At 40.2% G+C, this 27,794-nt stretch overlaps 2 protein-coding genes across 3 annotated transcripts; one reads left to right on the top strand and one right to left on the bottom strand.

Moving 5' to 3' along the window:
* Positions 1 to 248: 248 nt before the first annotated feature.
* LOC309355433 (vomeronasal type-2 receptor 26-like) lies at positions 249 to 10,104 on the top strand. Its single transcript, XM_081886275.1, has 4 exons — positions 249 to 1,100; positions 1,837 to 2,064; positions 7,217 to 7,343; positions 8,968 to 10,104. Exons 1-4 carry the CDS (start codon positions 267 to 269, stop codon positions 9,876 to 9,878), a joined length of 2,100 nt encoding a protein of 699 aa, XP_081742401.1. The 5' UTR covers positions 249 to 266; the 3' UTR covers positions 9,879 to 10,104.
* A 4,045-nt stretch (positions 10,105 to 14,149) lies between these two features.
* Positions 14,150 to 27,751, bottom strand: LOC309355459 (vomeronasal type-2 receptor 26-like). 2 transcript variants are annotated; one of them, XM_081886355.1, is made up of 4 exons: positions 26,900 to 27,751; positions 25,938 to 26,165; positions 24,348 to 24,474; positions 22,414 to 23,592 (listed from the first exon to the last, which is right to left on the bottom strand). In XM_081886355.1, the coding sequence occupies exons 1-4, from the start codon at positions 27,731 to 27,733 to the stop codon at positions 22,682 to 22,684; spliced, it is 2,100 nt and encodes a 699-aa protein (XP_081742481.1). In that variant the 5' UTR covers positions 27,734 to 27,751; the 3' UTR covers positions 22,414 to 22,681. The 2 variants fall into 2 exon arrangements, 1 of the variants encoding a protein (XP_081742481.1); XR_014162540.1 differs by lacking the exons at positions 22,414 to 23,592; positions 25,938 to 26,165; positions 26,900 to 27,751 and adding exons at positions 14,150 to 14,288; positions 25,294 to 25,383.
* Positions 27,752 to 27,794: the final 43 nt, after the last annotated feature.

The raw sequence follows: 27,794 nt of genomic DNA, 5'->3' as shown, positions 1-27,794 counted from the left end.
TCTTTATAAATAAATAAATAAATAAATAAATGACACAGTGCCTGTCCCCACTCATCAGATCAAATGTTTAACAAGCAGGAATGGGAAATTATTCCAGTTTTCAACTCATATGAATGTGTCTATTTTGAATAAATGAAAGACAGCATGCGGCCAACAGAATTCATCATATAATGTACATAAATAGTTTGAAATAACTCTGGAAATTATATTTTGTCTCGTCCCTTCCTCCATTCCCTCTTTAGCTCATTTATGGCTCTGCTCCAGTGATGAATGATAAAACCCCAGGTCTTTCCTTCTACCAGTTGACAGCCCAGGAAGACCTTCAATATGAGGGAATTATCTCTTTGCTTCTGCATTTCAAGTGGACATGGATTGGGGTCACTGCAATGGACAATGGCAATGGGGAAAGATTTGTGCATACAGTACTTCAATTGTTTTCTCAAAATGGCATCTGTTTTGCCTTCATAGAAAGAATTCCCAATTTTAGTTTCATCTCTGAAATTAAAGATATGCTACAACAGGGGGCAAAAATACATGATAAAATAATGAGCAGCAAGGCTAATGTAGTGGTGGCCAATGGAGACTTTTATTCTATGGCACTTTTTAAATGGCTTCCATACCTATCAGAACACGATATGACAAATAATGTAAAAAGTAAAGTTTGGATAACAACAGCTGAGATTGAATTCAATTCATTTGTCTATCAAAGAAACTGGGATTCGGGACTATTCAATGGTGCTATAGCCTTTGAAATTCACTTCAGTGACCCACCAGGATTTCATCAGTATGTTGAGCACAGAAACCCTTCCAACACAGATGGAGATGGTTTTATCAGGGACTTCTGGCAACAGGCTTTTGATTGTGTGTTCCCAGATATCACTGCAGACCAGGTGGAGGGGAACATTTGCACAGGAGAAGAGAAGCTGGAGAACCTTCCAGGGTCATTTTTTGAAATGAGTATGACAGGGCACAGTTACAGTATCCACAGTGCTGTCTATGCTATCGCCCATGCGTTACATGCTATGTCCACATCCAGACCCAGACACATAGGAATGGCATATGGAGGGAGAGTGAAGAATCAGAATCAACTGTTTTGGCAGGTAATGGGTTGAACATCCTCAACATGGAAGAGCACTTTTATTCCTTCACAATGTATGGGTTTCCAAAATACTGTCAGCTTGCTCTTTCCTCTCAGGGTTCAGGCATATGGAATATGAGGAGGAACTGAATCTATAATTTTGTGGACAGATGATGGCTGTGTCTTTGTTTCTCTGAGGAAAGAGCAATAATGGCTGTTTCCTTGTTTGAACAGAACCCCCTCCCCCAGTACATGATAAAGCATTTGCTTGGAGATGTTCTGTGGCCCATTGAGATACCATTTCACTAACAGTCAGGAAGCAGTGGTAACAGTCAACACAGATGAGCAACATTCTTGCTATTCCAATTGTTACAGCAAACCTGCAAATAGCTGTGTAGCTGCAATATATGTATAGGCATCCAGAGGAGTAGAAGCAAATGTGATATTCTTGACAATAAATAATTATCTGTCATGTGCATTCCTTTGGCTGTGAAACACCCTTGTCAGCCTGCAATTTTTTCCTCAGAGCAGGGGGTCACACACCACTGTTCTGCCTGAGGGATGTAACAGGGAGAGAGAGGCCTGACAGAAAGAATGAGAGAAAAAACATTTATGTGGGAGAAAATGGGTTGGCTCTCTACATGCTTGTCCCTGACTCCACTCACTGTAGCTTCTGGCCTCAGAGGAAAAAGGATTGCTCAGCCCTGTATTAGAGTGCAGCCTTTTCTAAACACTTGTCTTTTCTGTTTACAATTTAGCTCCACCACATTCTGAGACGTATCTCATTTAATAACACTGCAGGAGATGTGGTATCCTTCAACAAGAATGGGGAGGTAGCATCTAGCTTGGATATTATCAATTGGATTATATTCTCCAATCAATCCCTTCATAGAGTCAGAGTCGGAAGGATAGATCCTGGAGCGCCTTCAGATCAAGCATTCACCATTGATAAAGAAGTAATAACTTGGCACAGCTGGTTTAACCAGGTAGAATCCAAGTCACAGGCATTTAGCAAAAAGTCTAATAATAAAGGAGCCCTGTTGTTCTATCCTGATCTTTAAAACTGATTTCATTTGATGATGAACACTTGTGAAATACTTGTTTTATTTTGAAAGGAGGATATAGTGTGGACCAAAAAAGGATAAAAAATGAAGATAGGATAAAATGTGACTGAAAGGTGGGGGGGGGAAAGGACACGGGTGAATGGGTGGAGGTGTGTCCTGAACCACCCACATAACTGGAAGTACATTGCACTGGTGCAAACAGTCCCCAGAACAATGCTAAAACAATGCTAAAACAATGCCAAAAGGTCAAATACTGGTCCCAGTCCAATACAGCAAGCAAAGTCCAGACTCAAACAGTAAGGCCAGGTTCCCACGTCTGCAAGTGATCCAGGGTCAGAAAGCCTAGAGTCATCTGAGTGCCCACAAAATTCCTCCCTGATCTAGCGAGCCTCATGGTACCACCTGGTCAATTAGTGAGCTGGGCTATGTTCCCTTGCCTGCCTCACTCTTCTAGAGTATGTTTCCCACTACTCCTGATGCCTCACAGCCCGCTGTACCCATAGAGATGGAGGCACCTCTGGTTCTAATGATGTGTCAGCTGCCCCTTGAACATCCCCTACTACTGTCCTATGAGTACCTCCAAAGTCCCCAACCACTCCTGCCCTATCTTCAATTGTAGCAGTTGTGACTAACATTCCTTTCTGGTATCCTTTTCCCCTTCCTCAGTGTCCTGATTTTTCATGAGAAGAAGGCAACAGGTGATGAAATGAGGCCAGAGGGAGAAACTGAGAGTTGACAACAGGAAGTATAGAGTAGACAAGTAAAGTTGATAGGGGAGCTGTAGAAGAGAAAAGGGGAGGGGTGGTAGTGAAGTTGGAGATAGTGGAAGAAGGGAAGGACAGGGATGAGGTGAAGAACCTGGTGTAGGAGTCATGGCACACACTGGTATTTACTGCCATTTTCCTTATTTATTTACATATTACTTTTGTATACTCTCTGTACAACTAAGCTATCTTCCCACTGTTATTGATGCATATTTTTATGAATAGCTCAGTTCAGTTCCTTTTAAAAAACAAAACTGGTTCAATGAACATGTTTACTTAATAAATGCATATTTTCTCTCAGAACACATATTTAATTACATATTTTGATCAAAGAAACACAATGTGTTGGATAGTTAACTTCACATTCTGATGGTATGGATCAGGACGTTTTTGTCATGACAAAGACACATGAGAGCAGAAGCAGCAAAGCAGGTTGGGAAGTGCTGGGACTGCACAATCATTAGGGCCTACTAAAGTTATTCAGGCCTAACTGCTAGCTGTTGAGTCACCCTGACATGTGACTTAGCAGCCAGTTTTTCTTTGTGATCTCTGTAACTTTTCAGAGTCAGTCTGCCTCAGTTGTGAGCAGAGTCAGTATGTAATCTTAGTCAAACTGTTTGGAACCATGTTGTTTATGAAGAAGTTTATTTTATTTTTATTTTTTTAAAAATAATATTTATTGCTTTTCCAACAATTTAAACACCACAAAACAAAATGAACAATACAATACAATACAATACAAAAACACTACATAACATAAAAACACTACATAACACTAACACATTAGACTAACAAAACAAAATAAAAACAGTTTAAAATACATCAATCAATTTCAATATCTTATCTTTCATTCACTTATTTCAACAACTTCCTCACACCTCCCTTTTTGTATTCCACTTCTGTTAATTGTTTCAGCAATTCCTTTCCATCTTCCTCTGTTTTCTATCCTATAATTATCTAAAAATATTCTAACCTTATTTTTTCCTTTAATACTCCAATAATCTATTTATACTTAATTCCTTATAACATTTCTACTAAAGCCATATAAACTTCATTCCCACATTTTTCTAACATTCATTAATTTTACAGTATTTCTGTAAATAGTCTTTAAACTTTTTCCAGTCTTCTTCCACCGACTCTTCTCCCTGCCAGTCTGCCAGTCATTTCCGCCAGTTCCATATAGTCCATATAGTCCATCAACTTCATCTGCCATTCTTCCCGGGTGAGTAAATCATGTGTCTTCCAATACTTCGCGATAAGTATTCTTGCTGCTGTTGTTGCATACATAAAAAAAGTTCTATCCTTCTTTGGCACCAATTGGCCGACCATGCCCAGGAGAAAGGCCTCTGGTTTATTCAGGAAGGTATATTTAAATACCTTTTTCATTTCGTTATAAATCATCTCCCAGAATGTCTTAATCCTTGGGCATGTCCACCAAAGGTGAAAGAATGTACCTTCAGTCTCATTACATTTCCAACATTTATTATTGGGCAAATGGTAAATTTTTGCAAGCTTGACTGGTGTCATGTACCACCTATAAATCATTTTCATTAAATTTTCTCTTAGGGCATTACATGCAGTAAATTTCATACCTGTGGTCCATAACTGTTCCCAGTCAGCCATCATTATGTTATGTCCAACATCTTGTGCCCATTTGATCATAGCTGATTTTACCATTTCATCCTGAGTGTTCAACTTCAACAGCAAGTTATACATTCTTGACAAATTTTTGATTTTTGAGTCTAACAATTCTGTTTCCAATTTTGATTTTTCCACCTGGAAGCCAACTTTTTTGTCCAAGTTGTATGCCTCCATTATTTGGTAGTAATGGAGCCAATCTCGCACTTTATTTTTCAATTTTTCAAAGCTCTGCAATTTTATTCTGTCTCCATCTTGTTCCAAAATTTCCCAATATTTCGGCCATTTGGCCTCCATATTGAGTTTTTTCTGTGCCTTCGCTTCCATTGGTGACAACCATCTTGGGGTTTTCTTTTCTAACAAATCCTTATATCTTATCCAAACGATAAACAATGCTTTTCTAACAATATGATTTTTGAACGCTTTATGTGCTTTTACCTTATCGTACCACAGATATGCATGTCAGCCAAATGCATTATTGAAGCCTTCTAAATCCAACACGTCAGTGTTTTCAAGAAGCAGCCATTCTCTCAGCCAGCAAAAAGCAGCTGATTCATAATAAAGTTTAAGGTCTGGCAGGGCAAATCCACCTCTTTCTTTGGCATCAGTTAATATCTTAAATTTTATTCGAGGCTTCTTGCCCTGCCAAACAAATCTGGAAATATCTTTCTGCCACTTCTTGAAACAGTCCATCTTATCCAAAATTTGCAATGTTTGAAACAAAAACAACATCCTTGGCAACACATTCATTTTTATCACAGCAATTCGGCCTAACAATGATAACTTCAAATTTGTCCATATTTCTAAATCCTTTTTCACTTCGATCCAACATTTTTCATAATTATCCTTAAATAAATTCACATTTTTAGCAGCCATGTTAACCCCTAAATATTTCACTTTCTTAACCAATGTTAGTCCTGTCTCCTCCTGAAACTTCTCTCTCTCATTCACAGTAAAGTTTTTCTCTAAAACTTTAGTTTTCATCTTGTTCAACTTAAAACCTGCTACCTGTCCAAATTCTTGAATCAGTTCCAATACCCTTTTAGTACTAGATTCTGGCTCCTGTAAAGTCAGTACTAAGTCATCAGCAAATGCTTTCAGTTTGTACTGTTTAGCTCCCACTTGTATGCCTTTAACCTCTTGGTCCTTTCTAATCATATTTAACAAAACCTCAAGGCCCGATATAAAGAGCAATGGAGAAATTGGGCAGCCTTGTCGTGTCCCTTTCTCAATCTTAAACTCTTCTGTCACTACATTGTTCATAATTAATTTTGCCTTTTGTTTTGAATAAATTGTACCTATACCATTTTCAAAACCTTGACCTACCCCCATCCCCTGTAGATTCTTCTTCATAAAACTCCAAGAAATGTTGTCAAAGGCTTTCTCTGCATCCACAAATATCAAAACTGCCTTAGTATTGATATTCACTTGTAATTTTTCTAGAATATTAATTATATTCCTCATGTTGTCAGACAAATTTCTGCCCGGGAGAAAGCCCGCTTGGTCTTTATAAATTTCTTCTACTAACACCTTTTTTAATCTTTTAGCCAAAATGTCTGCAAAGATTTTGTAATCCACATTAAGCAGCGATATGGGACGGTAATTTTTGAGCTGTGTCTTTTCAGTCTCTGTTTTTGGTATAAGTGTAATGTAAGCTTCCTTCCACGACTCTGGTGCCCTTCTCCCTTCCAATATTTCATTACAGACTTCCTTCAATGGTTGTATTATCCATTCTTTCAAAGATCTGTAATATCTTGAAGTCAAACCATCTGGTCCTGGAGATTTACCTAATTGCATGTTCTGGATGGCCCCTTCCACCTCCTGATCCGTTATTTTGTAATTCAACATTAGCTGTTTTTCCTGAGAGATTTTGTGTAGTCCATTTATTTTCAAAAATCGATCAATATCCATTTCTTTCTGCTTCTCCTGTGTATAAAGTTGTTTAAAATACCTTTGAAAACACTTCCTGATCTCCACTGGGTTCTGTATATTCTTTCCTTCCACTTCCAAAGTCGTAATAGTATTGAGTTTCTGTCTTTTTTTCATTTGCCAGGCCAACAATTTTCAACACTTATTTGCCGATTCAAATGACTTTTGCCTCATTTATTTAATCTTCCATTCTATTTCCTGATTCATCAGCTTTGTATATTGTACTTGGTATAATTTTATCTCTTTCAGGATCTCCTGTGACTTTGGTTTTGCTCTTAGTTTCTTCTCTCCTTCCTTTATTTTCCCCAGGATTTTAGTCAGTTTTCAGTCAGTCATTCTAGTTTTCAGTCAGTCATTCTGCCTTATTTGTGAGCAGAGTCAGTATGTAATCTCAGTCAAACTGTTTGGTACCATGTTGTTTATGAAGAAGTTTATTTACTCAGTAAAGCTTTTATTCTTTAAAACTCTGCATTATTAATTTACGCTGCACGTCAGTTTTGTATTAGAATATTGAGAGACTGAATTCATCAAATGTCCCCAAATGATTTCCTCCACCTCAGATAGTAGCTGTTGAGACTAGGGTTGGTAATTGCTTCTACAGTGTCCGGTGCCCTCAAGGGAGCCAATTCATACCCTACTGAAATGCTGTGTCATTTTAGTAACACAAAGCTGGGTCCAGCACCTGAGGGATTCCAAACACCTTGTTTTCTGTTCATCATTCTCCTCTTTAATTTATGAATTAGGCCTGTCCTCTTTCGGCCTGCACTAAAAATTGCCAACCAGGATCTAGCAAGAAAGTGAAAGAAGGGAAGCCATTTTGCTGTTATGACTGCATCCTATGTCCAGAGGGCAAGATTTCAAACCAGGAAGGTAAGAGACATAAATGATTGCACAGTCAATTGAACTTAGTTTCCTCACACATGATGGGGATCTAAATCTAGCCATGGCTAACAAGCTACCATATTTTTTGCTCTATAAGATGCACCAGACCATAAGACACACCACTTTTTGGAGGAAAAATATTCTGAATCCCAGAAGCCAGAGCAGCAAAAGGGATCTGGCTTCTGGGACAGCCTCTTGCTGTTCTGGCTTCTGGGATAGCCACGCATAGCCTTTCCCGGGCAGCGGAATGAAGGCTTCCCCTGCCCGGAAGAGGCTGTGTGCGGCTAACCTGCCCTCTGTCCCTTCCCCCACCTCCTCCAAAAGCCAGCCAAGAGCGGCGAACTGTTTAAAGGGAGCACTGCTCTTGTGGGCTTTTGCAGGAGGTGGTGGAATGGACAGAGCCACGCTCTGCCCCTTCCCCCCATCTCCCGCAAAAGCTGTGTGCTCTTTAAAAGGAAAACAGGAAGACACAATGAGAGATAAAGGAGGTGCTGTGGGATTGGTGGAAATCAATGTCTTCTTGTTGTTTTAGTGTTTATAATATTAACTTGTAAGATATGGATTTGTTTGTTTGTTTTTGTTTTGTTTTCAAATGTTGATTTTTGTGTGTTGTGTATTGTTACTTTTTGATATCTTTCGTGTTGTTGTTGTTGTGTGGAAAATACTAATAAAATTCATTAAAAAAATAAAGGGAGCGCGGCTCTTGGGGGCTTTCCTGGGAGGCGGGGGAAGGGACAGAGCTGCGCACCCTGTCTCTTCCTCCACCTCCTGCAAAAGCCAGGGATAGTCGCATGAAGCCAGAAGCTAGAACAGCAAGAGGGAGCACTGAGCAGGGCTCCCTCTCCCTGTTCCGGCTTCTGGGATAGCCGCGTAGCCTGCATTTGCTCCATAAGATGCACACACATTTCCCCTTACTTCTTAGGAGGGGAAAAGTGCATCTTATAGAGTGAAAAGGTATTTTCAAAGGGGCTGTTATGGATAAGAGTCTGATGCTGTGCTAACCAGAGCCAATAATCACACAAGGATGTGGGGGTATTTTATTGAGACTGCAGTAATATGGTACTGGGAAATAGATTCCAAAGCCTATATATCTCATGGGTGTCCAGGAAATATTTTTATGCATGATGCTTAGATCAAGCCATCAGGAGGATATATCATGTTACATGCTGATTGGTTACAAAGCATTTTCATAGAATCAAGGTATTTGCACACTATTCAGCTTTTCTACTTGTTTTTCAGATTCATTCATTCTACTTGTTTTTCAGATTCATTCATCTATCTTCTTCTACTGCTTCCTTATTCTGAAATCTAAGGGCAGGTTTCTCTCTCCTCTTTCTCACAAAACTGAGAATATGGTCAATTTTTATTCACCACAGTCATGGGATGCTTTTTCATACCTCACCTGGCTTACCACATCTTTGCCATTATAGCAAAAAATCATATTATAGCACCACATAGCTCCAAAGCAATTAAACACTTCCCCACAACAATTCAAAGTATTTTCCAATTTGAATAGATCCATTTCTTTTTCTGAGTTTGAGGGAAAGGCATGAAATGTTTCTGAGACTGATAGCATATATGTGAGCTAAGGTTCATACTTTTCTTTTCCCAGATATGAATGACTGTACTAAATGCTCAGATGAAAACTATCCAAACAAGGAACGAGATATATGCATTCCCAAAGGCATCAGCTTCTTGTCGTATGAAGAACCTTTAGGCATCATTTTAGCTATAGTTGCCCTTTCTTTTGCTTTCATCACAACTCTGGTACTGGGAACATTTCTGAAGAACCATAAGACTCCCATTGTCAAAGCCAACAACCAGAATATCACCTATACTCTCCTTGTCACCCTCTTGCTATGCTTTCTTTGTGCGTTATTGTTCATTGGCCAACCGAAAAAGATGACATGTCTCCTGCAACAAGCTGCTTTTGGCATCATCTTTTCAGTGGCTGTTTCCTGTGTACTGGCAAAAACTGTCACTGTAATTCTGGCTTTCACGGCCACAAAACCAGGATCCAGGATGAGAATGTGGGTGGGGAGAAGGCTGGCCAACTCCATTGTCATTTCCTGCTCCCTTATTCAAGCAGGCATCTGTACACTGTGGTTGGCAATCTATCCCCCATTCCCAGATGTTGACAAGCATTCAATGCCTGAGGAAATTATACTAGAATGTAATGTGGGGACTGTGATTATGTTTTACTGTGTCCTTAGTTACATGGGCCTTCTAGCAATAATTAGTTTCACAGTGGCTTTCCTAGCCAGGAAATTGCCAGACATTTTCAATGAAGCAAAGTTTATCACTTTCAGCATGTTGGTATTTTGCAGTGTTTGGTTGTCCTTTGTTCCATCCTACCTGAGTACCAAGGGGAAATATACAGTAGCTGTGGAGATCTTCTCTATCTTAGCTTCCAGTGCTGGTCTATTAGGTTGCATCTTTTCCCCCAAATGTTTTATTATTTTGTTGAGGCCCGAGCTGAATAATAGGGAACAGATAATAAGCATTAACAAAATGAAGAATTAAATATCTGTGTTTTGCTGTATGCTATGTAGGGAAAACACCTCACTTTATTACCAGCTTTTATTTACACTGCTGATTCAACTTCTAACCACTACCACCATAAATATGAGGGATGAAGGCCCTGCCCTTTGAATATGTTGATAGTTACACAGATGCATGTGTGAGAGAAAACTCACTGCTTTATTAGGGTTGCCATATTCCCAAAAGTGAAAATCCAGACAAAGTTGTTCAGCCCTAGCTCTATTTCTCATTTTAAATAAATGAAGCAGTAGTTCTAGTGGAATAATCACGTGTGTTTGTTTGGTAATTGTCAGGGGACTCCCATCGGAACAGGGAAGGGAAGGAGAGGGGCAGTTGGGTTACAGGGAACCTCCCAAAATCTTGCGAAGCAGTTCCTCTTTGTGATGGCCTGGGATTCTGACTCAGAGGCTGAACCTAAGGAATCCCAGCCTGCACAGGATTCCCCGCTTCCAGAGCCATCTGAGCCGGGCTGGGGCATGTGCCTGAAGGCTCCTCACCTGTTCTGGATCCTCAGGTGCAGGCACCAGCTGAGTCTGCTCTGGCTCCTGAGGTTATGGAGGACCCATTGCCTGCAGGTGCTCCACTCTCAGCCCCGTCAGAGGAAGCTGAGGTTGCCTCTGGGTCAGATAACCCTCCAGCCTCTCCAGGGTTGTAGAGGATTAGGGCAGAGAGGCGTAGGGAACTAAGTTCCCACAGGAGGAGTGCTCACCTCCAGGCCAGGAGAGGTGAGTCCCCTGAGGATCGGGGCCACCCTAATGCCTCAGGGCAGATAAATGCCAGCCAGCCCCACTCCCAAGTTGCAGAAGCAACATTGTTGGTTGCCAGTTCCTGCCTGAACCCTGCCCTGCTCCCGGCCTCAGCTTTTACAGACTGCCTCCATATTGCTCCTTCGACCTTGGACTGGACTTGGACCTCGCCTCTTGATCTACCCATGGGACCAGCACACTCTTCCTGTGGTGGGGAAAGCCACACCTCCAGTGGGGAAGAGGGGAAGGGACCAGAGGATGCTGTTGGGAGCCTTAGCACCACTCCTGGTCAAGCCAGCCAGGAGGGAAGCACGCCTCTTCCGTCGCCCACCCTGCGCAGAGGTGTAAAACGCACATAAGGAAGGAAAAGGCTGGGGTGACTAAGCTATTATGTTGGGGGGGGGACCCGGAAACTTCCACTCCCGGATTCTGCTAGCAATTGAAGCAGACATGAACTTGTGGTTCTGTACTGTAAATAGTCTTGCACCAAAATAAAACCAGTAAAAGAGTCCTGACTGGTTATTCACGAGCAACCACCATTGCCATCTGACAGTAACTGAAGCATTTTAAGCTTCCTTTTTCATCAACAAGGCTCTTAGAGTAGCTAGCAAAGATCACAGTAATAAAGTTCTTGTCCTTAGGTTTACAGTATGTACATTATATTTTAAAAAACACTCTCAAAGCTTCACTTGAACTTTGTGTATTCATATATAAATATATATATATATATATAGAGAGAGAGAGAGAGAGAGATATAAAGATAAAGGGACCCCTGACCATTAGGTCCAGTTGTGGCTGACTCCGGGGTTGTGGCGCTCATCTCGCTTTATTGGCTGAGGGAGCCAGCGTACAGCTTCCAGGTCATGTGGTCAGCATGACTAAGCCACTTCTGGCGAACCTGAGCAGCGCACGGAAACGCCATTTGCCTTCCCGCTGGAGCGGTACCTATTTATCTGCTTGCAATTTGACGTTCTTTCAAACTGCTAGGTTGGCAGGAGCAGGGACTGAGCAACGGGAGCTCACCCTGTCGTGGGGATTCGACCCGCCAACATTCTGATCGGCAAGTCCTAGGCTCTGTGGTTTAACCCACAGTGCCACCCAAGTCCCATATCTATCTATCTATATCTACGGTATATCTTCATGGTTATGTGTGCTCTTGATTTTATTGGGACAGTCACACTTGATCCTGTTTATACTGTTTCAGAATTTAACCCCTACAATATTTTGTTGCTGATCCATACTTGTCCTCTTATTATTTCTGGATTTCTTTTCTTGGTCTTGATCATCCCATCCCCAAATATCCTTTGCCATGGGAAATGAGTTCAGGAACCAACTGAGTGTTGGGTGAGATACTCTCCATTGGGAGAGTGGTTTGTTAGCAGAGAATCACAATGAAGAAAGCTCTTTCCACAGCAGCTACCTGCCTTAAAATGTAGTGAGTATATTTTAGCCAAAAGGCCTTGCACATAGCACATTGATGGGACAGTGTAGGGACAGGTTTACACTCAATATACAGAGTTGGAAGGGACCTTGGGGGTGGAATTAACTATCCATAAACCAGTGGGCAGTCTGGTTGATTAGTAGATACATATCCTATGCCCAAACCTGCAAAAAAATCATCAATAAAGTTGTGGCCTTATTTGATCCCAGCACAGTCCTTGGACGTATTTTATGTATCCACTGTGTGTTCGCCAAACCCCTCATGGCTTCATTGCGCCTGGGCTCACAATTTAAATGCAGATTGATTTCCCTTCTTTGAATATATCAACAGGGAGGGCCTCTTCATAGCTAGTTTCTCATCCTCATTATTTGTTATGGCAAGGGTATCTGAATGCCATTTGCTACTCAGGAAAGCAAGTTTGTAATATGACACTATTATTTTATTCTCCAACTCTATCATTACTTTCCCCCTGTTACTAGCTTTTCATGTCTACATATTCTTGTATAACAACAACAACAACAGATTAGTATTGTGAATCAGGTTAATATAAAGCTGATGAAGACGAGAGAAATTTTAAAAATCTACTTAACACAGAGATACAAAACACACACACTTGCAAACCTCTCAATTAAAATGTATAGCAAAGAACTTAAATTCATTCTTTTCTTCTTGTTAGCATTTCCCTGTTGTTCAAGTCAGGTCTTAACACAACAATATAACAAATTGGGGAAAAAATGCAACCTAACAATCCAGCACTAGAGGCTAAGATACAAAAGATCTCCACTGCTACCATATATTTGCCTTTAGTGCTCAAGTAACTTGGAACAAAAGATAACCAAACACTACAAAAGACCAACATGCTGAAAGTTATAAACTTGGCTTCATTGAAACTGTCAGGTAACTTCCTGGCAAGAAAAGCCACTGTGAAACTGACAGCTGCCAGGAAGCCCATGTAGCCAACAGCAGAGTAAAACATAGTCACAGAGCCCTCGTTACACTCTAATATAATTTCTTCAGTCAGGGAATGCATGTCAGCATCTGGGAATGGGGGAAATGTTGCCAGCCACACCGCACATATGCCTGCTTGAATAAGGGGGCAGGAAAGAACAATTGAGTTGGTCAGTCTTTTCCCCACATACTTCCTCAACCTGGAACCTGGTTTGGTGGCTATGAAAGCCAGAACCACAGTAATTGTCTTTGCCAGCACACAAGAAACAGCCACTGAAAAGATGATGCCAAAAGCAGTTTGTCGGAGGAGACATGTCACCATCTTAGGTTGGCCAATGAACAATAAAGCACAAAGGAAACAGAGCAGGAGGGAGATGAGTAGAGTATAGGTGAGGTTTCGGTTGTTGGCTTTGACGATGGGAGTGTTCCGGTTCTTCAGAATTATTCCCAGCACCAGTGCTGTGATCAAACCAAAGGAAAGAGCAAGGAAGGCTAAACTAATGCCCAAAGGCTCTCCAAAAGACAAGAAGCTTATATTCTTGGGAATGCATGTATCTTGCCTCTTGCTAGGATAGTTTTCATCTAAGCATTTATTACAGTCACTCATATCTGGAAAAAGAAAGATGTATTTTGAGTTCACATAGTGGCCATCTATATCAACAGCACTATGTAACTGCTACCCTTAGACAGAGCTGTTCAAATAAGATGATAGAGGAAGCGTTGATATGATAAAAAGTGTTCAGGGGTGAGTATCACTGCTTAAGATCTGCATGGATCTAAAGAAGCATCATAGTGTGGGACGATGCAGGGATAAAAATGATATGGTAAACTATTTGGGATCATGTGTACTAAATCTGGGAGTGATGTCATAACTCAGTAGCATTTACGTCCGATGCAGATTGACTTAAATACACACAGGCCATAATATCACCCTGCTTGTTACCTTCTGAATCACTTATGCAAATATAAAGAGTAATTCCCAAAGCTTGCAATATACTCCTCAGATTCATATATCTGAATAGCCAGAGCTTCCCCCCTTCCTTCTTACATTTTTCTTACATTTACTGTATTTCAATGGATACTAACTGGAAATAACTGAGTGGATCCAGCATTCTATGTTTATATCTTACCCTCCTTGTTTGTCATCTTCCCCTCTGGACACAGGATGCAATCATAGCAGCAAAATGGCTCCCCTTCCTTCACTTTCTTGTAAGAACCAGGTTTGCAACTCTCAGTACATACAGAAAGAGGCTGAGCCTAATCCACAAATGAAAGAGCAGAATGATAATGAAGAGAACAGTGACTGGTGAATCCTTCAGGTTCAGGGTCCACTATTTTGGGGAGAGATAGAAAATACCTAGTATGATATACTATATATAGATAAAGCAGTTTTAGGGCTACACCCATTCCCAGTTTCAGCAGCCACTACCATAGGAGGATGGTCACGTTTAGGAATGTTTGATAAATTCAGTCTTTGTGAATCCCAGTACAATATGTTTGATCAGCATCTGGTGGACCAATGCATATGTTTTTAGCTTCCTCAAAAATTGCAGCACAGTTAAAATAGATTAAAACAGGGATTTAAATATGCATTCTGAATATTTATCTTAATTCATATTAAAATGTTTTTTATTTTAAAAAATCAGATTTATGAGGAAATGGACCTATGGCTTAAAATATGCATATGTGACAAAAACTGGCAAGAGAAATTAGTTCCATGGGTAGTATACAAATGTAGTTAATAACTGAAAAAACAACAATACAATTAAAACCAGAAAGAGTGGCTGGTGCGGAGGGCTGTCAAATATCAGTCATTCTGGCAATGCTTTCACTGTTGCTTATTGGAAGGGAGAGTGGGATATGGTGGAAAAGTTGCCCCAACCAACACATACCCTTTGCCAGTGCACTTACAGTGCATTGACCTTTCTGCTGTATTTCCCCTCCTCCTATTCCACCCAGTAATGCAGTTGCATTGCTGTTGGGAGGCCAGGTATGCTGTGTCACCCTTCCCTGAAAACCACTCCTGTAAGAATGATATATTCCGTATCTCCTGCTCAAGCCCCTTCACCACTTCTCTTTTTTTCTCCTCTTCTATTGCTGCTCTAAAAACAACCTGATCATGTCTGCTCTCAGCTGGTCTTTTTATTCTTCACCCCTTTATTGCACATCAACCTGGATAGAATTCATAAATAGTAATCTTCTTTCAATCAAAAATCTTTTTTGTTGGTATTCATGATTGCCACAATGAAAGCAGTTTTCACCATAAGGAGAGATCATCTGTCCTCAATCAATCCCAGAAAACCTTTGAAGTAGCTGACAGTTGGGCTGTACCTGGTTAAATAAGTTGGGCCACTTTATGACATCCTCATCAATAGTAAATGCTTGATCTGGAGAACCCTGTGCATCCATCCTTCCAACTCTCACTCTCTGAAAGGATTGATTGGATAATATAACATAGTTGATAATATCCAAGCCAAATAGCACCTCCCCATTTTGGTTGAAGGAAATCTCATCCTCTGCAGTGTTGTTGAATGAGACACTTCTCAGAAATTGGTGGAGCTAGATTGGAAAAAGAAAATCAGTAGTTTCAGGGGGGAAAGGTAGAGACGGTGAAATTTGTTTCCAGGAAAGCGTTTTGATACATATGAAAACTCTTAAACCTCATCAAATGGTGAGTGCAGATCGCAGTGCCAATGGAGCATGGTAATTATGTCAGATGGGAGTAGAGTCACAGCCCAAAATGGACAGAATCAACTGATTTTCTCACACAACATCTTTTCCTGTTCTTTTACCACCACCACCCCCAACCACCACCTTCCTTCTCGGGAGTGATGTGAGAACACTTTCTCTGAGGAAGGATTTGGAGGATGGGGGCTGCTAAGGGAATGGGGCCGGCGCCTCCAGCCATTATCGTCTCCTGGTTGTTATTAGTTTGGCATCTCAGCTGGCTTTGTGGGATCTTCCATACAAACACTTTGTCATGGAAAACAGGATGTTTTCTGCATGAACGATCCCATGATCATATTTTTTCTTTCTCCGGAAAGTGCCACCTTTGTACAGCCAGAATTTTCAGGCATCACAATATGCCACAAATCAACCAGACTACTGTAACTATAATTCTCCCCCTCCTCTTTTGTGTGGGAAGTCATGATTCAGCATTGGTTTTCTTATTCTCTTTGTAAAACTAAGCTGCAAAGAGCAGGCTAGAAGCATGGAGGAAGACCAGATGTCGGGAGAAAGTGACAAACAATGTGTTCTGCTCTGCCACTTGAGGATTTTCAACACCTTACCTTCCAGAACTTGTGGTTCTGATTCTTCTGCCTCATTTGGTGCACCATTGCTCTCTGTTCATGCTTGACTGAAGACATCTCATGTAAAGCATGGGCCACAGCGTAAACAGCATTGTAAATACAGTAACTATGGCCTGTCATGCTCTTTTCAAAAAAATCTGCAGGAAGGCTCTCCAGCTTCTCCTCCCCAGTGCAAGCATTCCCTTCCACTTTGCCAGCCATGTAATCTGGGAATTTACAGCCAAAGGCCTGTTCCCAGAAGTGCTTGATAAAACCATCTCCATCTGCAATGAATGGATTTCTGCTCTTAACATATAAATTAAATCCTTCTGGGTCATTCAAGTGAATTGTGAAAGAAATGGAGCCATGGAACATTTCTGAATTCCAATTCCGCTGAAATGCAAATGAAGTGAATTCAATCTGGGCTGTTGTTATCCATACTTTGCCATTCATGTTCAGTGTCATCTGCTCATGTTCTGATAGAAAGGGAAGCCATCTAAACAATACCATGGAATAAGATTCTCCATAGACCACCACTACATTAGCTTTACTGCCCATAATGGTATCATGTATTTTTGCTCCCTGTTGTACCATGCCATAACTTTCACTGTCATAACTATATTTGGGGAATCTTTCTAGAAAGGCAAAGCAAACACCACTCTTTGTAAACATTGGAAGCACAGTTTGCACAAATCTTTCTCCATTGTCATTATCAACCACAATGACCCCAATCCATGTCCACCTGAAATGTAGAAGCAAAGAGAGAATTCCTGCAAACTGGTGGTGTTCCTGGGGGGCCACCTGGTAGAAGAAAAGTCCTGAGGTCTTATCATTCACCACTGGAACAGGGCCATATGTGAGCTAAAGAGAGATTGGAGAAAATGTGAAAGCTATTATAAATTATACAACAGATTAAACTAGTTATAGTCATTCACATATGTTACTATAGGGATTTTTAGAAGAACCCTGAAAGGCATTTGAACTTTACAATTGCATGGAAAACAGGCTCTGGAATTTGGGATTGGGTGAGGATGTACACTCTTGCATTTATTTATTTCAGGATCTTGGAGAAAGACTATATTTTAAATGGGCTTGAGAGAATGGTCTAGGTCATCAGCTTTCAGAGAGCATTTGTTATCACATATGCCATGACATTATGCATGGTCTTCATGCGCTGAGCATCCTTTGTCTTTTGTACCTGGGGTCTGCCAGGGCCTTGCCATCTTAGGAGAGATGGGGACCCAAACTGAAGTATGTCAAGAAAACTGGTTTCTTCCAAGAGTCAGACATGAATCTCACTTATATTGCTAGAGCATTGTTTTCCAATTATAATGTCTTCCCTCTTTCATGAATGAATTGTAATAAGGGTTTTTATTAGCCTGGGTATAAGAGAGACGGAGAGAAAGAATAATTGTTGATCTGATTATTTCTAATGTGTCTAATTGTCCTTCCAACACACAAAATAAAATCTGTAAAGAGCACGAAAGTATAAAAATAGCATTGGATTCTCATACTCCAAATGAAAACAGACAAGAGTTTCCTACCTGTGGAATTTTATGAATATGCAAAATAGTTGCCACATGAAGGGAGATTTCATAGTCAAGCCCACCAATAACAGCTGTCAGATTATTCTGGATGTCACATATATAATTGGGGACAAATTTCTCCAGGGTTGATAAAAGTAGCATTGTGGCATGATACGTCTTCTTTGCATTGTCATTACTGTCATAGATGTGGAAGCCCAAGGTGTGATTGGGTAAGATGTGAGGGTTTTCATTGATCTCCTTTATTGCAAATACCAAGGCCAGGATGTGCTGGTAAGCCTTAGGCACCACCCTAGAACAAGAATTGCAATCTGTGTCAAAATACTTCATACTGGTAAGGCCCTTATATTTTAACTCAGAAGTTAATCAGTTTGCATTCAGTGGGATTTACTCCAATGAAAGTAATTATGTGTTAAGTGCTGCAACTTCTGGAGGATCTGGAGAAGAATCCTCCAAGTAAAGCAATGTCATCAATGATTAACTCTTATGACTGATTATGCATATGAGATGGATAGTGTGGGTACTGCACTCTGAATTTAACAATATGCGGTTCAGTACGGTTTATTCCCTGAGAAATGGGAATAAGTTAAAATGACCATAAATGGTCTGGGTTGTTTTTTAAAAAAAATGTTTTACTTAAAAAAAACCAACCAACTATTTAAAGGTGGTATTTCAGATACACAAAATAGATATTCCTTTCAATGAAGCATTATTTATTCGCCTGTGGAGAAATGGGAGATTATTTTCTTCATTATTACTTTAAAAACATTAATTTAAAAGCACACACCTCTCCATTTTCTGTCAGAAATGGATCATATCATTCAAAGGGAGCTGTTGCCAAATAAGTGTGCATACGTTTGCAGCCTCAGTGGGTGTTTTGAGGCTGATAATTCAAGTGACATGAGAAATATAACTAAAAACCCAAACAATAAATATGTTCTTACAGAAGCTCTTCAGGCAACGCGGGTGGCGGATCTTCAGTGAAGGTTGTTTGACTGGAGTAGAAACCACCATGAGTAACTATGCCACCAATAATAAAATCTCCTGACTGATGATATATGTGAACTGGATGGTGTGGATCCTGCACCCTGCATTTTGCCACATGGGAATTGTATATCTTGTTAGGAAACATTGCCAGCAGCAACACTACCAAATCCGCCATTCTTAGAACAAGAGGAAATCTTCCTTATGCACAAATATTTCCCTATTCTCTTCTGCAACACTCTCATTACTTTTACACTGTCTCTCTTGAGTCTAGGAGCATCCAATGTCAGACTAGTGGATACCATACCTTTTAAATGGTACTGGGTATGCTTATATCTTCTTCCACAGGTTTTGCTGTGAGTTTTGCCAGTGTTCACTTCAACTCCATAGGGGCTTTGGGAAGCAGCAGAATTAATTACAGTACTTTTGATCATGAAACAGGAAGATAATTATTAAGTCAGAATGGGAGATTCCCTGTAGAACTGCTGCTACATTTCCAGTTGTATCATTTTGAATTCTCTTCTTTTAGATAATTTGGTAACAAGGGTGTAGTAGTGAATTCTGATGTTAGGCACTGATTTTAACAGCTGCTGTAGCCAAAAGGGACTCCCTAATGGAGAGTGGTATACATATAATGTTCAAATTAGGCTGTGGAGACCTGGGTTCACATCACCAATAAGCCATAAGGCATTACTAAAATACTGTTCATAATAGTTGTCTGGGACTAAGGTCCACTGAATCCGGTGGCTCTTATCTCATCATAGTTTTACAAATTTCAACATGTAAAGCATAATTATTATTTTTTAAAAGATATTTAGTGAGCTAAAATGTGACCTTAAGGTTTTATTTAAAAATACAAACTAGTTGTTATTTTTTAAAAAAACGTTACCCCACAAACTACTAGTATAAAGGAGAAATACAATCAAAGGAAATGACACATTCATTGCTTGATTGTTATCCTTATGTTTTGACATCCACTTTGCTGCTCCCTCACAAGGAACAGTAAAAGCTGAAAGGCTCATTATATTCTCATTATCAGAGAGACTCTGCTGTTACATTTGTACTGTAGCAGATTATGATATCATTTGTGTTCTGAAACACACCCACCAGAGCTGACCTCTGTTCGTTCCTAAACCTATTCCCCATGACAAAGGATATCTGGGGATGGGATGATCAAGACTAAGAAATGAAAATCAGGTCGGAGTGAAACAATATAAACTTAAAGCTTTTGCAGATGACCTAGTTTTGACCCTGCAGGAGCCAGAATCTAGCACGAAAAGAGTATTACAATTAATTCAAGATTTTGGTCGGGTGGCGGGATTTAAATTAAACAAGCAGAAAACTAAAGTATTGGGGAAAAACTTGACAGATGGAGAGTCAGAACGGTTTTAGAGAGAGACAGAGTTAAATGTGGTTAAAAAGGTAAAATACCTAGGGGTAAACATAACAGCAAAAAACTTGAGTCTTTTTAAGGACAACTATGAGAAATGTTGGTCAGAAATTAAGAGAGATCTAGATAGTTGGACAAGACTGAAACTTTCCTTGTTAGGCCGAATTGCCGTTATTAAGATGAATGTATTGCCAAAAATGCTGTTTTTGTTTCAAACATTACAGATTGTGGACAAGACGGAGTGCTTTCGGAAGTGGCAGAGAGATATTTCTAAATTTGTCTGGCAGGGCAAAAAGCCCAGAATTAAGTTTAAGATACTAACAGATGCGAAAGAAAGAGGGGGCTTTGCCCTGCCAGACTTAAGGCTGTATTATGAATCAGCAGCTTTCTGCTGGTTAAAAAAGATTGGCTACTTCTTGAAGACACTGACGTATTGGATTTGGAAGGTTTCAATAATGCTTTCGGTTGGCATGCATATCTATGGTATGACAAGGTTAAGATTAACAAGGTTTCAAGAACCATATTGTCAGAAAAGCAGTGTTTAATGTCTGGACAAAATATAAAGACTTACTGGAAAATAAAACTCCAAGGTGGCTTTCACCATTAGAAGCTAAGGCCCGAAAAAGACTCAACATGGAGGCCAATTGGCCAAAGTATTGGGAAATACTAGAAAGAGATGGAGAGAATTGGAAATTGCAGAGTATGGAGAAAATGAGAGATAAAGTGCGAGATTGGTTACATTACGCTCAGATTAAGGAAGTTTTTAAACTTGACAAAAAGTTAGGGTTCCAGGTGGAGAAATCGAAGTTGGAAACGGAATTGTTAGAGCCTAAGACTAAGGTACTTTCAAGAATGTATAACTTGCTGTTAAAGAATGTATAACTTGCTGTTAAAATGGAATACACAAGATGAAATGGTAAAATCGGCTATGATTAAGTGGGCACAAGACATTGGGTATAATATTATGTTTGAGGACTGGGAAAGGTTGTGGACTGTTGGGTTGAATTTCACTGCATGCAATGCTTTGAAAGAAAATGTGATGAAAATGATATACAGATGGTACATGACCCCAGTCAAACTTGCAAAAATATACCACTTGATAATAAATGTTGGAAATGTAGAGAGAATGAAGGCACATTTTTTCACCTCTGGTGGACCTGCCCTAAAGTGAAGGCTTTCTGGGAGATGATATATAATGAGCTGAAAAAGGTATTTAAGTATACCTTTCCTAAGAAACCAGAGGCCTTCCTTTTGGGTATTGTCGGCCAGAGGGTGTTAAAAGAGGACCGAATTTTCTTTTTGTATGCAACAACGGCAGCAAGGATACTCGTAGCTAAGCACTGGAAAACCCAAGATTTACCCACACTGGAAGAATGGCAGACGCAACTGATAGAATATATGGAACTGGCTGAGATGACAGGCAGAGTCCGAGACCTGGGAGAGGAGAAGGTTGAAGAAGATTGGAAGAAATTTAAGATTTATCTACAGAAACATTGTAATCTGGTTGAATGCTAAGAAGGATGCTAGATCATAAATAATTTGGCACCACTAAATTAGAGGGAGTCATGAATATAAGTGAGATTTAGGGGGAAAATTTTTTTCTTCTTTCGGATAATTATTGGATTATATTTAAAACCTTAGGGATTTGAAAACAGGGCATTTGAAATCAGAGAAGTAATAAGAGAAAGTTAGATATGAAGATTGGAAATAAGGTGATAAATTGCTGGGAAATATTATTGGGATGAAAGTGGGAGCGGGAGACGTGAGGGAGTCCAAAGAAGCTATGAAACTATGTTAAAAAATATGTGATATTGTTTGTTTTTGTGTATTGTATTTTAAAAATGCTAATAAAAAATACTATAAAAAAAGAAATGAAAATCAGAAATAATAAGAGGACAAGTGTGGATCAACAACAAAATATTGTAGGGCTTAAATTGTGAAACACTATCAACAGGATCAAGTGTGACTGTCCCAATAAAATCAAGAGACACATGACCATGAATACACAAATTTCAAGTGAAGTTTTGAGTGTGTTTTTAAAATATAATGTACATACTGTAAACCTAAGGGCAAGGACTTTCTGACCTTTGCTAGCTACTCTGGGAAACTTGTTGATGAAAAAGGAAGCTTAAAATGCTCCAGTTACTAAACACACATGATTATTCCATTAGAACTACTGCTTCATATATTTAAAATGAGAAATAAAGCTAGGGCTCAACAACTTTGTCTGGATTTTCACTTTTGGGAATATGGCAACCCTAATAAAGCAGTGAGTTTTCTCTCACACATGCATCTGTGCAACTATCAATATATTCAAAGGGCAGGGCATTCATCCTTCATATTTATGGTGGTAGTGGTTAGAAGTTGAATCAGCAGTGTAAATAAAAGCTGGTAATAAAGTGAGGTGTTTTCCCCTCATAGCATACAGCAAAACACAGATATTTAATTCTTCATTTTGTTAATGCTTATTATCTGTTCCCTATTATTCAGCTCAGGCCTCAACAAAATAATATAACATTTGGGGGAAAAGATGCAACCTAATAGACCAGCACTGGAAGCTAAGATAGAGAAGATCTCCACAGCTACTGTATATTTCCCCTTGGTACTCAGGTAGGATGGAACAAAGGACAACCAAACACTGCAAAATACCAACATGCTGAAAGTGATAAACTTTGCTTCATTGAAAATGTCTGGCAATTTCCTGGCTAGGAAAGCCACTGTGAAACTAATTATTGCTAGAAGGCCCATGTAACTAAGGACACAGTAAAACATAATCACAGTCCCCACATTACATTCTAGTATAATTTCATCAGGCATTGAGTGCTTGTCAACATCTGGGAATGGGGGAGAGATTGCCAACCACAGTGTACAGATGCCTGCTTGAATAAGGGAGCAGGAAATGACAATGGAGTTGGCCAGCCTTCTCCCCACCCACATTCTCATCCTGGATCCTGGTTTTGTGGCCGTGAAAGCCAGAATTACAGTGACAGTTTTTGCCAGTACACAGGAAACAGCCACTGAAAAGATGATGCCAAAAGCAGCTTGTTGCAGGAGACATGTCATCTTTTTTGGTTGGCCAATGAACAATAACGCACAAAGAAAGCATAGCAAGAGGGTGACAAGGAGAGTATAGGTGATATTCTGGTTGTTGGCTTTGACAATGGGAGTCTTATGGTTCTTCAGAAATGTTCCCAGTACCAGAGTTGTGATGAAAGCAAAAGAAAGAGCAACTATAGCTAAACTGATGCCTAAAGGTTCTTCATACGACAAGAAGCTGATGCTTTTGGGAATGCATATATTTCGTTTCTTGCTTGGATAGTTTTCATCTGAGCATTTAGTGCAGTCATTCATATCTGGGAAAAGAAAAGTATGAACCTTAGCTCACATATATGCTATCAGTCTCAGAAACATTTCATGCCTTTCCCTCAAACTCAGAAAAAGAAATGTATCTATTCAAATTGGCAAATACTTTGAATTGTTGTGGGGACTTGTTTAATTGCTTTGGAGCTATGTGGTGCTATAATATGATTTTGGGCTATAATGGCAAGGATGTGGTAAGCCAGGTGAGGTATGAAAAAGCATCCCATGACTGTGGTGAATAAAAATTGACCATATTCTCATTTTTGTGAGAAAGAGGAGAGAGAAAGCTGCCCTTAGATTTCAGAATAAGGAAGCAGTAGAAGAAGATAGATGGCATTACCATGAATCTGAAAAACAAGTAGAAAAGTTGAATAGTGTGCAAATATCTTGATTCTATGAAAATGCTTTGTAACCAATCAGCATGTAACATGATATATCCTCCTGATGGCTTGATCTAAGCATCATGCATAAAAATATTTCCTGGGCACCCATGAGATATATAGGCTTTGGAATCCATTCCCCAGTACCATATTACTGCATTCTGAATATTGTTTGTTTGTTTGTTTTACTGCATTCTGAATACAATACCCCCCCCCCGGTGTGATTATTGGCTCTGGTCAGCCTAGAACCAGACTCTTATCAATAACAGCCCCTTTGAAAGTAGCTTGTTAGCCATGGCTACATTTAGACGCCATCATGTATGAGGAAACTAAATGCAATTGACTGTGCAATCATCTATGTCTCTTACCTTCCTGGTTTGAAATCTTGCCCTCTGGACATAGGATGCAATCATAACAGCAAAATGGCTTCCCTTCTTTCACTTTCTTGCTAGATCCTGGTTGGCAACTTTCAGTGCAGGCCGAAAGAGGAGAGGCCTAATTCATAAATGATAAACAGAATAAGCAGAATGATAAACAGAAAATAAGGTGTTTGGAATCCCTCAGTTGCTGGACCCAGCTTTGTGTTACTAAAGTGACACAGCATTTCAGTAGGGTATGAATTGGCTCCCTTGAGGGCACTGGACACTGTAGAAGTAATTGCCAACCCTAGTCTCAATAGCTACTATCTGAGGTGGAGGAAGTCATTTGGGGACATTTGATGAATTCAGTCCCTAGATATTCTAATAAAAAACGTCCTGATCCATACCATCAGAATATGAAGTTAACTATCCAACACATTGTGTTTCTTTGATCAAAATATGTAATTAAATATGTATTCTGAGGGAAAAATATGCATATTAAGTAAACATGTTCATCGAACCAGTTTTGTTTTTTAAAAGGAACAGAACTGAGCTATTCATAAAAATATGCATCAATAACAGTGGGAAGATAGTTGTACAGACAATATACAAAAGTAATATGTAAATAAATAAGGAGAATGGCAGTAAATACTATGACTTCTGCAGCAAGCTCTTGACCTCATCCCTGTCCTTCACTATCGCCACCTTCACTACCACGCTTCCCTTTTTCTCTTCTACAACTCCCATATCAACTTTAGTTGTCTCCTCTATACTTCCTGTTGTCAACTCTCAGTTTCTCCCTCTGGCCTCATTTCATCCACTGTTGCCTTCTTGTCATGATATACTGTATCAGGACACCGAGGAAGGGGAAGAGGATCCTGGCAAGGAGTGTTAGCCACAACTGCTACAAATTGCTGATTGGGCAGGAGAGGTTGGGGACTTAGGAGGTACTCACAGGACAGTAGTAGGGGATGTTCAAGGGGCAGCTGACAGTCCATGGGAGCCAGGGGGAAAAGGACACATCATTAGAACCAGAGATACTTCCATCTCTATGGACACAGCGGGCTGTGAGGCGTCAGGAACCGTGGGAAACACACTCTAGAAGACTGAGGCAGGCAAGGGAACACAGCCCAGCTCACTAACTGACCAGGTGGACACCATGAGGCTTGTTCTGGGAGGAGGTTTCTGGGCACTCAGATGACTCTAGGCTTTCCTACCCTGGTTCTCTTGCCGAGGTGGGAACCTGGATTTACTGTTTGACTCTGGACTTTGCTTGTTGTATTGGACTGGGACCAGTATTTGACGTTTTGGACTATCTAGCATTCCTCTGGGGACTGTTTGCACCTGTGCGATGTACTTCCAGTTATGTGGACACTCCTCACCCATTCACCCATGTCCTTTTCCCTCCCCCTTTGAGTCACATTTTATCCTATCTTCATTTTTTATCCTTTGTTGGTACACACTATATCCTCCTTGGTCCACTTGTATTTCACAAGTGTTAATCGTTGTCAAATGAAATCAGTTTTAAATTTCAGGATAGAACGTCAGGGCTCCTTTATTATTAGACCTTTTGCTAAATGCCTGTGACTTGGATTCTACCTGGTTAAACCAGCTGTGCCAAGTTATTACTTCTTTATCAATGGTGAATGCTTGATCTGAAGGCACCCCAGGATCTATCCTTCCGACTCTGACTCTATGAAGGGATTGATTGGAGAATATAATCCAATTGATAATATCCAAGCTAGATGCTGCCTTCCCATTCTTGTTGAAGGATACCACATCTCCTGCAGTGTTATTAAATGAGATACGTCTCAGAATGTGGTGGAGCTAAACTGAAAACAGAAAAGACAAGTATTTAGAAAAGGCTGCACTCTAATACAGGGCTGAGCAATCCTTTTTCCTCTGAGGTCAGAACCTACAGTGAGTGGAGTCAGGGACAAGCATGTAGAGAGCCAACCAATTTTCTCCCACATAAATGTTTTTCTCTCATTCTTTCTGTCAGGCCTCTCTCCCCCTGTTACATCCCTCAGGCAGAACAGTGGTGTATGACCCCCTGCTCTGAGGAAAAAATTGCAGGCTGTCAAGGGTGTTTCACAGCCAAAGGAATGCACATGACAGATAATTATGACAGATAATTATTTATTGTCAAGAATATCACATTTGCTTCTACTCCTCTGGATGCCTATACATATATAGCAGCTACACAGCTACACAGCTACACAGCTATTTGCAGGTTTGCTGTAACAACTGGAATAGCAAGAATGCTGCTCATCTCTGTTGACTGTTTTCACTGCATCCTGACTGTTAGTCAAATGGTGTCTCAATGGGCCATAAAACATCTCCAAGGAAATGCTTTATCATGTACGGGGGGTTTCTGCTCAAACAAGGAGACAGCCATCATTGCTCTTTCCTCAGAGAAACAAAGACACAGCCATCATCTGTCCACAAATTCCATATGACTGAACCCTGAGAGGAAAGAGCAAGCTGACAGTATTTTGGAAACCCATACATTGTGAAGGAATAAAAGTGCTCTTCCATGTTGAGGATGTTCAACCCGTTACCTGCCAAAACAGTTGATTCTGATTCTTCACTCTCCCTCCATATGCCATTCCTATGTGTCTGGCTCTGGATGTGGACATAGCATGTAAAGCATGAGCGATGGCATAGACAGCACTGTGGATACTGTAACTGTGCCCTGTCATACTCATTTCAAAAAATGATCCTGGAAGGTTCTCCAGCTTCTCTTCTCCTGTGCAAATGTTCCCATCCACCTGGTCTGCAGTGATATCTGGGAACACACAATCAAAAGCCTGTTGCCAGAAGTCCCTGATAAAACCATCTCCAGCTGTGTTGGAAGGGTTTCTGTGCTCAACATACTGATGAAACCCTGGTGGGTCATTGAAGTGAATTTCAAAGGCTATAGCACCATTGAATAGTCCCGAATCCCAGTTTCTTTGATAGACAAATGAATTGAATTCAATCTCAGCTGTTGTTATCCAAACTTTACTTTTTACATTATTTGTCATATCGTGTTCTGATAGGTATGGAAGCCATTTTAAAAATGCCATGGAGTAAGATTCTCCATAATTCACCACTACATTAGCCTTGCTGCTCATTATTTTATCATGTATTTTTGCCCCCTGTTGTAGCATATCTTTAATTTCAGAGATGAAACTAAAATTGGGAATTCTTTCTATGAAGGCAAAACAGATGGCATTTTGAGAAAACAATTGAAGTACTGTATGCACAAATCTTTCCCCATTGTCATTGTCCACTGCAATGACCCCAATCCATGTCCACTTGAAATGCAGAAGCAAAGAGATAATTCCCTCATATTGAAGGTCTTCCTGGGCTGTCAACTGGTAGAAGGAAAGACCTGGGGTTTTATCATTCATCACTGGAGCAGAGCCATAAATGAGCTAAAGAGGGAATGGAGGAAGGGACGAGACAAATATA

This window comes from Podarcis melisellensis (assembly GCF_964234715.1).
Source record: "Podarcis melisellensis genome assembly, chromosome: 13".
In the NCBI taxonomy this organism is placed as follows: domain Eukaryota; kingdom Metazoa; phylum Chordata; class Lepidosauria; order Squamata; family Lacertidae; genus Podarcis; species Podarcis melisellensis.
The sequence above is the reverse complement of the archived record's forward strand: the minus strand, read 5'-3'. Positions and strand labels throughout refer to the sequence as shown.